The following is a 14615-nucleotide window of genomic DNA, read 5'->3' as shown; positions in this document are numbered from 1 at the left end:
ATTTTTTCAATGCCCAATACTACAATTGCTTAATTCAAGTAGTAAGCAAACTTCACACACACACACATAAACGAAAGAAATATATAATAGTAATTATACTTATTAAAAACGTGCTTATTGGACATTTACTAAAAACAAAATAAAAATTATAAATCATTATCATCATAAATCACTTTCTATTGTCTAAGGATAAAAGAAAAATATTAATCCCATTCCTTTCTCGAGAAGAGTTTCCAATTTTTTATTCGTTAAGGAACAATGCTTATATGATTCGATATTATATATGTTTCTATGCCTCATGTAACTATATTAGTTTCTCATAACTTTTTTTAACTGCTTGGATACTTCACAAATATATTTCAGTGAAGTACACAAAAGTATCTGTTCATATATGGATATGGATATGAGAAGCAAATGAAAATATCGTGTGTGACTAGTATACTATACATGACCTACTAGAAATTCAAACTCAGAGAGAGAGAGATGAAGGACAATAAACCAATATTTTTCCTTGATAGGAAGAACGTCAACTTCTCTTAAAAATGGTCCATTGCTCACACTAATATGCACAACAGTTGTTATTATTTGTACACTTTGGAAGGATATGTGTTGATGACAAACTTCAGAAGTTGAATAATGACCAAAAACAGTCTTTATCATTTGTACACTTTGGAAGGATATGTTGGTGCCAAACTTCAGGTGTTGAACAATGACCAAAAACTACACACAAGTGAAAATTTCCAGACAGTATGGAAAAGCATAATGCTACATATCTATTCTACAAAAACCTTTAAATGTCTATCTTTACTACTTTCTTTTATTTGTGTTTATTCTGTTCATTTATTCCGTGTTACTTATCTCTTCTGGAAATTAAAGACTTTGATACCATATGCAAAAACAAAAAGAAACAACGCAACAAATGCAATATGAGCCACAGCAACAACTCCGAGGAAGCCATATTCATAGCCGAACTCTTCCTCAAGGAATGCTTTCACTGTCATTGGTTCTGATCCAGGTACCAGAATAGGAGTATCTTTGTCACCCACCTGGGATGTCACTAGGCCATATACACTCCAGGCAGTTGGACACACCCAGTAAAACCACCTCCACCATATTGGAATTTGCTACAAAAATGAGAAGCAGCCAATAGTTATACTGTTATAGTTTGTTTAAGCAATGTCTCTAAAATTAGCACCACCAATCAATTTATTCCCTAATACAACAGAACAGAAAGGCAAATTTATTCCCTGCCTTCAACAACTGTCAACCAATATGGTCCTCAAATTTGGCACTACCGGTTAGTTTAGTTCCTAACATTATTAAATCAGTCAATTTAGTTATTGAATTTGGCAATCATTGCCAATTTGGTGTGTGAAGTTTGCGATAATCATTCCATCAGTTAATTTGGTTTTTGATGTTAGAAATCAAGTTGACTGATCCACACCAAAGTCAAGAACAAAAGTGACTGGTAGCTATCAAAATCAGGGATCCAACTGGCAGACTTTGACATTAGGGATTAAAAAACCGACAATTGTTAACTTCAGGGATCAAATTTTCGTTTTTTGTAATTTCAATGACTAATGTGAAAGTTTACTTCATTTAGCACAGAATTCAGTTTCCTCAAATCTAGGAATATCAAAGGTCAAAGAAGTGCATCCCTGTCCTATAACTTCCGTCAGCACTTGATTCTTTTGAGTTCTGGAAAATGCTGAACACAAAAAAGATATTTTATTTTATGGGTGTGCGAGTAACTTTGAGATTGTAAATGGATTTGTGGAGATGTTTTTTTACCTGTTAGAAATCGAACTCAAGTACCAAGGTTTAAAATAATTCATACACAGTATTCAACCAACTGAAGTAAAGTGCATGTAAATGTGTCATGCATAATGGTCCAAAAATTTATCCAAACTGTGACTTATAGAATGCATTGCAAAAAGATTTCAATAAGTGCACTTAATGTTTCAGAACTGTATTTAATGCAGGGAAATGAACAATTTGCTTTGTTACTCGCTGGCTATAAAAGTATTTAATTATTGCTTTGCTTTACTTACCGATTTTGGGATAATGAAACCTGAGAATACGTTCCAAAACACTAAAAAGAAGGCCATAACAATTGCAGCAATTTGAGGATTTGGTGTCAGAGCCGCAGTCATCATGCCATAAAGTGTGAAGTAGACAAATGAAATGAACATGAAGAAGTAGAACCACAAGAACTTGTCAACTCGCCAAAGGAACCCCATCATTGAGAAAAGGATAAGACTGAAGGTAAATGTCTGGATTGCAACATAAATACATTCTATTGCCACCTGCAACACAATGTTTACAAATATCATAAATTTGCTCAGTCATTGAGAATTAAATTATCAATTATTTTTGCCTTGTTTTATGTGAAAGGATATGTCTGCATTTACCTGAGCAATTGCATAAGGTAGAGCTGAGTACATTCCAGCTGCTCTTTCACGGTAGAAGACTGTTCTTTCAATTGCAACTATGGGTTGAACAGTGGAAGTGTTGGAGCCTCCAAGAAAGAAAACAGCAGCAAAAATAGCTCCCATTAAATTCATAAGATCTTGCTCCGTATCTCTGCAGACAAAAACAATTTATCCTCAGCTAAGTCACCCAGGGCCATGTCTAGAAATATCAAGGCCTAAGGCAAAATTTATATAAAGACTTAATGAAATAGTAATTCTTAATTTTTATATTAATCTTCTAACTTTCTAAGCTTGTCACTTCAAGTCTTAAAAAATAATAATAAAAATAAGAGGAAAATAAGAGAAAATATTAAGAATGAAGTAGGAAAGAAAAATTAAAATGAAAATTTCAATTTTTAATTCTTTTAAAATTACTCTTTCTTGCAGTAACTTGATGGCAAACATAATGCAATCTCATTAGTGTCTTCATAATTTTTTATTACCGTCAACAAATATATATAATATCAATAACTTTTCTATTATTGGGCCTAAGGCAAAGTCCTTATTGGCCTTACTTGTAACCATGGCACTCAAGTCACCTTTCCTGATCATGAAAATAGCCATGATATTTTCTTGTTCATAAAATACATAGCTGATGTCTTTTTCAAAATTTTTTTAAAAAAAATAGAGATCAACAAAGAGTTTTTGTAGATGGTTGTACAGTTTTATGGTAACTGTTGCATTAAGTAACAATTGACACGATATTGATGATTCCTACAAATATTTCAACTTGACCTATTTTCTCCTAAATTTTAAAATTACAATAGGAAGTATCATCCAATATGAACAAAGCTTTAAATTGTTCCAATACTGTCCAACCAGGAAGTATGATACTTTTGATGTTATTTGGTTCATGGGTTATCCAATCAAAAGTTAAACTACTTTTTCTGTAAGTACAATACATAGAAGGAGAACATGTGAGTGAACTTACGTTTGGTTTCCTTTTTTCCAGAAAATGAGTCCAAAAATAACACCTATAGATATTGCCATGAATAACCGGATGCCATTATACTGTGGATTCCTCCAGTAGGACAAGTGCTGTTTCCAGAAGCAAGCTATACATTGAGTGATAAAGGAAAGGGAGTATTTAGTAGGGAAATCAAGGTCCTTTGTTCCCTCTAAAGGTGTGCTTAGCTCTTTAATAAGTTCTTGATTCCTCCTGAAAATAGTTGACGTCAAAAATGAAAAGAGAAGACCATGTCTAATTTCAGATTAAAAAGGGGAACAGTGGCTGTACTCTGGGAATGCAACTTCAATCAACACTTAACTGATACAATTCTGATTTTGTGTAGAATTCTGCAAAGTCTACTCTAAGCTGACTCTCAACTGCTGGAGTACTGATCTCCAAAACCCATGTGGCAGGATTATAACCATCTTTGATTCTAGGAACTTCCGGGAAAGCCTGCAAATAGTTCACAAGATTATCGATTTTCAGAATGTATAGATTTTGCAGTGTAGAAATCGTACTCACCTCAAAGTGGGCTATAAGATTCTGAGATTGTTGACCTAAGGGACCATTATATATGATTTGTCCTCCTCTCTTCATCAAAAGCAGCTGAAGGAAAGATTAAGTTGAGAGAGAATTTTGTCTTGATAATTCTCAGAAATAATAATTTCAACCTCCAAATCTTGGGAAGTCATACCTCATCAAAAGATTCAAATATGTCAATGCTTGGTTGATGAATTGTGCAGACAATAGTTCTCCCTGTATCCGCTGTATTTCTAACAGCACGCATAACAATTGCTGCAGCTCTAGCGTCAAGGCCGGAGGTTGGCTCATCCATAAAGATGATAGAAGGATTGGCAACCAATTCTACTGCAATGGTGAGTCTCTTTCTTTGTTCAGTTGATAAACCATCTATTCCAGGAAGGCCTACTTGAAAATCTCTCACTGGATGTAGCTCAACAAGGTTCATAACTTCCTCGACAAACATCTGTCATAAGAGAGGCTGTTTAAAAATAATTCTTCATAACATTTACATTGATGGAGATAATTTAGTTACATACTTTATTAAGTAAAGCATGGCTCTAGAATGGAAAGATCAGTAAAACGGTACGATTAGGCATGTTCTTCAGTTGCTTAAACCAGTCACAATAGTTATATGTGGTTCTGGCCCAAATGAACATCATATAATCTAATTTATTTTCTAACAAAAATATACGATTCTTACGGATTAAAACCATGTTCAATCAGTCTAAATTTAGACAAACTCTTCCAGAATAATATCCATTTACTCCTAAACAACTGAAATCTCAGCTTAAATGGTTGTTCCAACTTACACTGGCTTTCCGTTCAATGGTTTCTTAAAGACACCTAGACTAAGCTCAGGCAGTTGGAATGAATGACTAAGGTAGGTTTTGGGCGAAGTACTTGGACATTACTAATGGAAAATTTTTGGAAACTTGGCCCTGTGGTTATGACTTTATCTATGCTCTTAAAGGATGAAGAGTTCATAAAAACAAAGGTCACTGTCATGTTTCAGATTGTGGAGATTGGCTGATACAATGTTTTTTGTAAATAAAGAAAAAGAGGGAAGGGGGAAGGGGTTGAAGTTCAATATGAGTTGATTTGAACAAAACACACCTTCTTTATCTCTCTCTTGACCTCCTTACCAAGACGCAGCCAAGCAGAAAACAGAATAGATTCATACACTGTGATACGTGGAGAATGGATATCATTTTGTTCACAATATCCACTAATCCGAGCAAAAGTTGCTTGTTTTTTTGGGTAACCAGATATGCTGATGCTTCCTTCAATATAACCACCAGTTTTCCGTCCAGCTAGAACATCCATCAATGTGGTTTTTCCAGCACCAGTTACACCTACTAATGCTGTTAGTACTCCAGGCCTGAAAGCACCACTGACATCTCTTAGTAGTTGAAGCCGACTCCCTTCAACTCCATGTTTTTCCATTTCCTGGTATGAAAAAACTGTTAAGACGTCGTACATTGGAGGATTAATACAACTTAATCAACAGAGATACTTATCACAGGTAAGAAAAGAAAGCAGCGAAAAACAATGCTGAAGTAACATTTGAAGGTGGTTAAATTAGGACTAGAGTGTGTAGAATTTACAGTTGGCATATTGACGTAGTAATTCACGTGATCAAAAGCAAGTGATAGAGGCTTGAAGGGTAACACCATTCCCCTCTTGGTTGTTGCAGTGCCTGCTTTGGGAATTGAACTCTCTCGGGTGTTTTTTTCTGCCATATCAATGTCTGCATCTAAACATTTTAGTTTGTAAATTGTAATTGAAAAGGAATACATTATAATAGCTGATATATATTTGGTGTAAATTTTAACATTTAAGCAAAGAAATTAAGGTTGAAAACATGACAAAGTCCTAGCAGATCACCAATAGAAAAATCATTTCAAACCATGCAGGGCAAAGTACACATTCCGATAAAAGTGATGAAACCAAGTTGGTGTGTTAGAACATTACCAGGAAGAAAGTTTAGGGGCCATTTGATTTGAGAAAACATTTCTTATTTTCACTTTGTTTCCTGATTTCATAATAGATTTATACAGGAAAATAATGAAAAAAAGAAAACAATAAAAAGTTATTTTCATTATTTCCTGTACAAACTTTAGAAAACAGGAAATAAAGTGAAAATATCTATTGTTTTCTCAAATTTCACAGTATATTATTGACAAGAAAGAAGGTAAGATTCAATACTTTCAAATGATTTATCAGTTGAAGCAGAACTGTCTTCTGTAGTTCCCTTTTTCTCATTCTCCTCCTCCAGAATAATAGATTTAGAATCTCCATATGCTGCAATGTAAGATCTTGTAAGATACAGTTTTATGGCAGTAGGAGAAACAAGCAGCAGTGTGGGAACTTACGATTCAGAAATGTAAGAGCAATTATAAAGCAAATGTTGAAAAGCAGAGAAAAGCCTAGTAGAGCACCAATAGAAATCCAGTACCAATAGTCTTCAGTAAACATGCTTCTAATCCTGAGAAGAGCCTTCCCAACTGTGGGCTCAGGAATTCTATGGTCCGTGTTGGGCTGCAAGAAGATAAATGAATGCAGTTTTGCAAGAAAATGAAATAGAAAAAAATTTCCACATGTTAAAGATCTTACAGCGCTCCATCTCTCGTCGAGAAATTCATTGATGGCAATGGCGTTCTGACCGTACATCATAGGAGAAATATAATAGCCCCATTTCATCCAAGGCTCAAGGTTATCTGTAAATGAAATTATTGAAGTTGCATGAACCATTTTTGACACAGTTGCTTGAGTGAATGAAATATTGGTTTCTGTCATGCATTTAATTTTACCAATTGAGTAGAGAGAGAAAAAGAATAATTGAGGCTCACCTTTGGCAATAATGAACCCACCAAGCACATAAACAAGTAGCAGTACAAAGAAACCAAATGTGTTTGCCACAACTAGTGTTCTTCCAAGAGCAGCAATGAATCGGAACAGAGACATACCCATTTGATGAGAGCAGAAGAATGCTAATAACTGACGAAAAAATCTGCAATAATTGTTTAAATCTATAAAAAAAAAAATATTCCTAAGCATGCATCTTATTGTACCATGCAAGGTTGTTGGGTTAATACTTAATACACATTGACGATTGCTTAGATTTTTATAAAACACTCACACACATAGATAACAAACCATAAACATGCAATGATTCACTTCTTAATTTTCACACGAGGAATAAAAACAAATTTATAGTATATCTACATGTAGCAGTATAAATTTCTGGAATGGTTGATTCCTTTATATAAATTAACAAATTAGTGTACTTTCATACCTACTTGGAGCTGGAGCATACCCTACTGTGTAATAAGTAAGGACAACCCATAATCCTGACTCCACAAAAGAGAGAGGAATTCGAAAGATCCATATGGGAATTGCAAAAGCCCATGCTGGAAAAAATAATGAATCTCTCTGCTTGAAGAAAACGGGAAGTCTAAAAATAGTCAATGAAAGCTCAGCCATTCCATTGAACATTATATTAGTGAGGCTAAAAAACAGTGCACCATAATATTTTCTCCCATCTTCAAGGTGACCACTTCTCATTTCTGTCCTAAAAAACACTGTCATGGTAATCAAAGACATTATCATAATCTGAGTAGTCTTAAATATGTATACGAAAGCACTGCGCTTCATCAGTAGCCACTCTCTTGCAAAGCATGCCTTGAAGAGTTCTAGTTTTGAGATCCCATATTTATCTTTAACCAATGCAGCAGGATGAGTTTCGGCACGGTCATAAGGAACCTGAAGATCTTGGGAAAGTTGTTGGCCAATGCCAAAATTGTTGAAGTGAGCAACAAACTCGGGCACGCTGACATAACGGTATGGTTTGTCCCTTGCGAACCAGTACTGCTCTTGCTCCTTTCTGGAAGTAACCTCCTGTAAGAAGTCTGCAACTCCTTTCCTTTCGGGGCATTTGAAGCCTACACTCTCAAAAAAATTGAGAACATTCTCACGTGGACCTTGGTAGATAATGTGGCCTTCTGAAAGCAAGATGATGTCATCAAAAAGGTCATATGTTTCTGGTGCAGGCTGTAAAAGAGAGATTATCATTGTAACATCCATGACATGCACTAGCTGCCTCAAGAACTTGACAATTTGGAAGGTTGTGGAACTATCCAAACCAGTTGAAATCTCATCCATTAAGAAAACTTTTGCAGGTCCTACCAGCATCTCACCTGCATCCATGCCACTGCTTGAGAATTGGACAAACAGGAGATTTTGAAATAGAAAGCAGTAAACATTTTCTTTAGTAAGATAAAATTTTCTTATAACTATTTTCCCATACCAGTAGTTAACCTCTTTTTTTCTCCACCAGATATTCCTCTCCTCATCTCATCTCCTACCAAAGTATCAGCACATATTTCCAATCCAAGAACCTGAATTCATTTTCTTTGATATGTCAAGATGGCAAGAAACCTGGTATAGCGGCTGAAAGGACAGTAATCAAATTGAAATAGAGGAATCAAACCTTGAGAACATAATCTGTAATGAGACTTGTTTCTTGACCTTCCACTGCTGTGGCTTTCATGAAAGCATCTATCTCTGGATCTGGTTTGAGTCCTGATTGCTTTTCTCTCTTTATCAGTTCTAGTAGTAGTTCATGCCTTGTTCCAACTCCCAAGCAGCGTCCAGAAAAGTCCAACGTCTCTCGGACTGTCATCTCTCCATGATGAAGATTATGCTGACTAATATAAGCACATGTTCTTTGAGGAACAAATTCTGATAATTCATGACCACAGTAAGTGACTCTTCCGGATACCTGTTGATGTATAAATTTGATGATGCATAACCAAAACAAGGAAACTTGGATTTTATATTGTTCATTTTACTAAACTTCCTTGTCTATGATCCTTAGGTGAGAAGTACAATCTATAATCACAATACTGGAAAATGAATCATATTCACCATGTTAGAAATAATGCGAAACTGGGATAATGATAGAAGAATGAACACGTCAATTCACCATATTCCTAACATGATCATGATTGGAATGAATTGAATTCACAAAGCAGCGAGTGAGCACTTGAAAGCATTAGTATATGACAGATAGGATAGGAAATATAATGTCTGATATGATGATAAGTTTCTTAAATTCGCTTAACATGGGAAGTATCATTATTCTATACGTACTGATCCTGACTGACACAGCAAATGGGGAGAAATATTGAGGGTTTTTTTTTTCCTTTCTTTTGTTTTTGTTAGTTAAAAGAAATCCTCAATCATGCATAATTATCACTTAATAGAAAAAATATATATGAAGGAAGATATCATTGCATAGTTTCTTAAAAATGGAGCAAGAGGATGGCCAACCCTTAAATCCCTATCCAGTTTCCCCGCAAGTGCTTGCAGCAGTGTAGTTTTTCCTGATCTTGGAGGCCCCAAAAGCAAGGTCAATCTGAACAGTTTGAGAAAGATAAATAGATAGGAAAAGGGTGGGAAAAAAGTTAGCAACATACCTTAAATAGTACATTGATGCATTTTTGAAAAAGAATACATTTCCCACAAGAAAGTAATTTTGTACAGAGTTCAACCAGGGTCAACAACTGAAACTGTGATATTAAACTCTGATGGCATTTATATAACCTTTGTTTTGTTTTTCATATTTGCTATGAGGTAAGGTTCAATTGAGACTTAATCCCTCCTCCAAGCAATCTTACGGGTACATTCCCAATTTATACTCCTTTTTAAGTAAGGAAATGCACTGTGTAACACCAAATTAATCAAAAACACTTTGTGGGTCTATTTGGACAAACTTTTCAAAGAAGAAGAAAATAAAAATAAAAAATGAACTAAAATTTATCCAAAAGTTTAAATTAGTTTATGCATACGTTTAAAAATCATCTTTTAGGTAAGTTAAACAAAAGTTCTATAAATTTACTTATGCATAAGCTAATTTTATCTTGTGGAAAAATTCATTTCATTTTTTTCTCTCATTTTTGTCTTTTAGAAATATTTTTGAAGAAGTTTACCGAAACAGACGTTTTATGAAATACCTTGCAGGCTTGACAATTCCACTAACATCTTGGAGTATCTTGATAACACTTCTCTTTGATGGAAGAAGATTAATTGATCCAAGAATTCTCTGTAAGTCACAAACCAAGAAGAATAAAATATCAGTAGCCAGATGCTGTTAAAAAATTTAAACAACTACGTTTAAGGCACTTCAAAAGAAGAATTGTAAATATTGAGATTGATTGCTTCACAAATCCTTTGCTTCATAATACTTATCGTTGTTTCATTATACTTCAATAGTTAATTGTTGCATAACGCATATATGGTAAAAATGAGAAGTATTAATAACAACACACTATATCTTGTTGTTTAAAATTCATTCAAAATCAAATCACAAGAGAGATCAGTAAAATGCGAGATTTACGAAATTTTATAATTTTAATAAATCTCAAATAATAAGAAGTGTGTTAGATATTGCGATTCTAACATTTCTCCTTATCCATATTCCATATATTATAAATTCTTGCATTGAGTGTTTCAAGACTTTGCATTAGCTATCATTTTCTTTTCTGTCTTCTCAAATCTTATTACTTAAATTACTCAATCCCAATTTAAGTTTTTACATACTATATCAGATTGATAGATATAAACATGATATATTTTTTAAATAATATATTTCAGTAATTTATTTTTCAATTTCAAAATAGCTATTTTTAAATTTGTTTTTTAATAATAAATAGAAGTTACATTATTGACAATTAAAATATTTTCTATTTTTTTCCTTAAAATATGTAATCCTACTAATATTTTTTTTATCTCTTATATGTTATCTTATTTTTATTTCATTTTATTTTTAAATTCTACTTAGTTTTAAATTATCCAATAGTGCAGAAAATTTTATAGTTTAAATTTAAAGTTTAAAGTTTAATATGCATACATTTTCAGTATAATTATTTTACTGTTAAACAATCAAATATTATCCTTAATAGGACTTTTGAATAACTATTATAAAAATTAACAGGCAACTATATATATATAGAGACTTTAAGCCCAATCAAGTACCTTCACTCAAGTCAACCCATTTCTCTATGTTCAAAATTTATTTAATATGATTTATTTTTAATATAATTAAGATGTGTATCTTAATTAATTGTAACCATAAATTTTATATTTAAATGATAAGTGTAATAAGAGAATTGATTGTTAACGCAAAACAAACAAACTCTAACTTAACCAATGAATGGTTAGTATCACTATTTTTGCATTTTCACATTCTCTCTCCCAAGAACAATTTTCTCCCCCCCTCCCTAAATTTTGTCAACGTATTTTTTCATTGAGTATCAATAAGTGTCATTGTAGGCAGCTGCTACAACAACACAGTTGTTGGGTTGCACGTGGGTCCCATTGGAGGACCTGTTAGCTCAAACTTAGGAACAAGGAATGTTCAAGTATTCAAAACACTGCACACCCAACATACTTCAACAATACATGATATACATACTTATTAGTTTTAAAATATACATATTCAAACAAATAATAAATCAGAAATGTCATTGCTATACTAAATTTTTATATCTCTCCTTTCCGTACTCGTCTTTTGAACTTTCTCTATTTTTTTTCTAGAAAAAGAAGATATAAAAGGGGGAGTGTAAAATAGTATTGTTGTTTTTTTTTAAATAAAAAAATATCATATGTAATCTACGATTAAAAACCGTTTCGATTTATTTGACGTGGGAAAAAGCAGGTGGTGATCCTGTATAATAAGCTCTTGAACATAACAAATTTTCATACGTATTTCTATTATTCTTATACACAAATTAGAATGCATAATTTTTTTTTCCACACGTCTATTAAACATATTTTTCATTTTCCTAATTCTCTCAATTATATATTATTAATAATTTTTTTCTTCTGTATTTTGGATTGATCGATATTTTATATAATGGACAATCTTAATAAAATGTTTTACTTTTGTTTTCTTAGTTAGCAAACTGATTAGAATTCGCATTATTTGAAACTCATTATTTGTTAGTAGATGAATTTTTTTAAGAGATCTTACGAGTTCATAAAAATTAAAAATAATTTCTTTATTGGAAAATATTTATTATATAAAAACACAAAAATTGTTCAATACACATTATTTTTTAAGTAATTAAAAAATATTCAATTGATTATTTTTAATGTCTTTCAAAGAGATAGAAACAAAGTATTTTTTAAGTAAATAAAGTCTATTTTATATATTTATTAACAGAGATAGAAACAAAGTAAAATCATTCTCTCATAAAAAAGAGTGTTTTTTAGGCTCATAAAAAAGTGCTAAAAACATAGTATATCGAGCATTTTTCACTAATTTAATGAGAATATTAAACATCGTCTTCAAGAGGCTCAATAAAGAATTAAAAGTAGCAAATACAATATTATCAGGTGATGTGTCGATAAGACTTTTCATTTTAATGTCATTAATTGAGAAACATAACGAAAATATTATTAATGTTTTAATTACTACACTTTAATCTCGTATTTCCTATCACTTTCAGATTTTTAATTTATTTTAAAATATTTTCACTTTAAAAACAATTATTTATCATACTTTAAAATAAAAATTAGTATTAATTATTTAATAATATCATCTAAATATTTAATTAATTTGTAAATATATTCTAAATATTTTAATAAAATATTTTTAGTTAAAAAGATTGTTTTATCATAATAATTTATATAATTAATATGAAACAGATAGTATACCCAAGTTAATGAATGTTAACTAACTTTTCTTTTTAATATACAGTATTTATATATATATTTATGTATATAAAACACCACTCATTAGCATATCTTTGCCTTGTAACCAAGAAAGCGTATATGTTTGCATTTATTATACAACGTGGACGATTTTTAATTTGATTAAAAATATTAAAAGCTGGGTTGGCAAGCTTTGTATTGAAACTAAAAGGATAACAGAGATTAGAAAGGGTGGAAGGTAACATATTCAACCACACATGAATATAGGAATAAAAGAATACCTCTATCGCATTCATGGTGGAGTTCACTAAGGTTGGCAGTGCTCTGGTTCCATTAAATGCATCTCCTTCCACAAACAAATGCTCAAATCGGACTTCAACTTTTGGAATCTCTATAGCGACTCTAATCAACACAACAAATTAAAAACATGAAACTTAATTCACAATCATCATCAGTTAGCCTTTTAGATAATTAGATCACACAACATAATCCAAAACAGATTCAAATACGCAATTAAAATATGAGTATGAATTGGTAGCCCAAACATGAGAATCAAGAACTATTAATGTCCATGCCTCGTACCAAAACCAAAAAATAAACAAACAAACAAACAAATGATTGGTTTATGTTGTTGGTTACATGATGAACAATAGATTTTGTGATATATAATATAGGAGGTAGAGGAATTAAGACAATAATAAATAAAATAAAATAACCTATCAATCCTCTCCCTTATCCTACGGAGAAATGTTTCATTGTCAACTTCAACCTTCCTTAGAATGGCATGAAGGAGTTTCTTCTTGTCCTGAAAACCAAGATTGGATATATCAACCTCTTCATAATTGAACCTTCCACTCTCTTCCAAAGCCCTTTTGACTATGCTTTTCCTAAGCCTCTCAAATGTTGGAAGCCTCTCTATGGCAGCCCACATGAGCTCCTCTTCATCATTATCACCATCATCCACTCTAGTGCTTCTTTCAAAAACATCTCCACCATGTCCAGCACCCCACATCTCAGAAACACTTGCTGAAACCCAACTCCTCCTGCTCATAGACCCTATGCTCATCCTCAAGCTGCTCACTGACCTCACCACTTCATCTGCATCCACCCCTTCCTCCATGCCTTTGGTGAAAATTCTTGTGTGGGAAGCCAAATATGATGGGAAGTTTTCACAAGTCCCAAACCATTTATTTATGTGTGGAAATTAAGCTTGAAGGGTTCTAGTGAAATTGTTTCAAACCAACTGTTTGGATAGCTCAGTTGATAATTGATATGATTGGATTGGATTTGTAATCCTTTTACTATGTACAGCAAAGTTTCCTTTCAAAATATACAACATTTTTTTATTCTTATTTTGTAGTACTTTCTCTTTTAATTATAAAATAGTATCTTATTTTCAAAGTTATAATAAGAAATAATATGTCTTTGTTTTTATTTTAATTGCTTCTTATATAATTTTTTAAAAAAACGATAAAATGATATTTTGTAATTAAAAATATAACCAAAAATAATTTTTTCGATTTTTAAATTTACTACTATGTTTTAGATGTCGATAATTCAATGGACATTAATTTTGTAGGCACAAGCATGACACCCTTGGGGGCCCTTTCACACAGTTCCAAACGCACAAATCACAAATGGGGTACGGGTGGTTTTAGTAATTGACTAGGAAGACTTTTCAACGAAACTTCATTACTTTGTCCATACAAATTAAACTAAAACAAGTGGTTCGGAAATCTTGTACGTGACTTGTTTCTCTATTCTAAGAAAAAATAACTTTAACTAATAGTATGTGTTTAACAAATCTTTAAAAAAAGAAAGTAGGTGGAGATATTTATTATCATTTTGTCTCATAAACGGTGTTAAATTAGTAATTGTATGGAAAATATATATATATATATATATATATATATATATATAAAAGGAAATAGATGAAATCATTTGTAAATATCATTTTA

General features: G+C 32.2%; 1 protein-coding gene across 2 annotated transcripts; it reads right to left on the bottom strand.

The window, feature by feature from the left end:
* Nucleotides 1-484: 484 nt before the first annotated feature.
* LOC114403104 (pleiotropic drug resistance protein 2-like) lies at nt 485-13883 on the bottom strand. 2 transcript variants are annotated; one of them, XM_028365836.1, is made up of 20 exons: nt 13374-13883; nt 12939-13059; nt 9957-10045; nt 9274-9358; nt 8432-8722; nt 8249-8339; nt 7238-8138; nt 6792-6952; nt 6556-6659; nt 6315-6480; nt 6148-6243; nt 5547-5695; nt 5056-5388; nt 4115-4405; nt 3943-4026; nt 3740-3873; nt 3403-3630; nt 2412-2583; nt 2052-2306; nt 485-1124 (listed from the first exon to the last, which is right to left on the bottom strand). In XM_028365836.1, the coding sequence occupies exons 1-20, from the start codon at nt 13775-13777 to the stop codon at nt 855-857; spliced, it is 4425 nt and encodes a 1474-aa protein (XP_028221637.1). In that variant the 5' UTR covers nt 13778-13883; the 3' UTR covers nt 485-854. The 2 variants fall into 2 exon arrangements, with proteins under 2 accessions (XP_028221637.1, XP_028221638.1); XM_028365837.1 differs by having other exon boundaries at nt 5547-5689.
* Between the last annotated feature and the right edge of the window lie 732 nt (nt 13884-14615).

This window comes from Glycine soja, chromosome 20 (genome assembly GCF_004193775.1).
Source record: "Glycine soja cultivar W05 chromosome 20, ASM419377v2, whole genome shotgun sequence".
In the NCBI taxonomy this organism is placed as follows: domain Eukaryota; kingdom Viridiplantae; phylum Streptophyta; class Magnoliopsida; order Fabales; family Fabaceae; genus Glycine; species Glycine soja.
The sequence above is the reverse complement of the archived record's forward strand: the minus strand, read 5'-3'. Positions and strand labels throughout refer to the sequence as shown.

Coding starts and splice junctions, on each gene's coding strand:
- LOC114403104 (XM_028365836.1), bottom strand. CDS start 13,777: ATGGAGGAAGGGGTGGATGCAGATGAAGTGGTGAGGTCAGTGAGCAGC. Junction 8,723..9,273: donor AACTGGATAGGGATTTAAGG/GTTGGCCATCCT, acceptor ATACATCAACAG/GTATCCGGAAGAGTCACTTA. Junction 6,481..6,555: donor TCGACGAGAGATGGAGCGCT/GTAAGATCTTTA, acceptor ATCTTCTTGCAG/CCCAACACGGACCATAGAAT.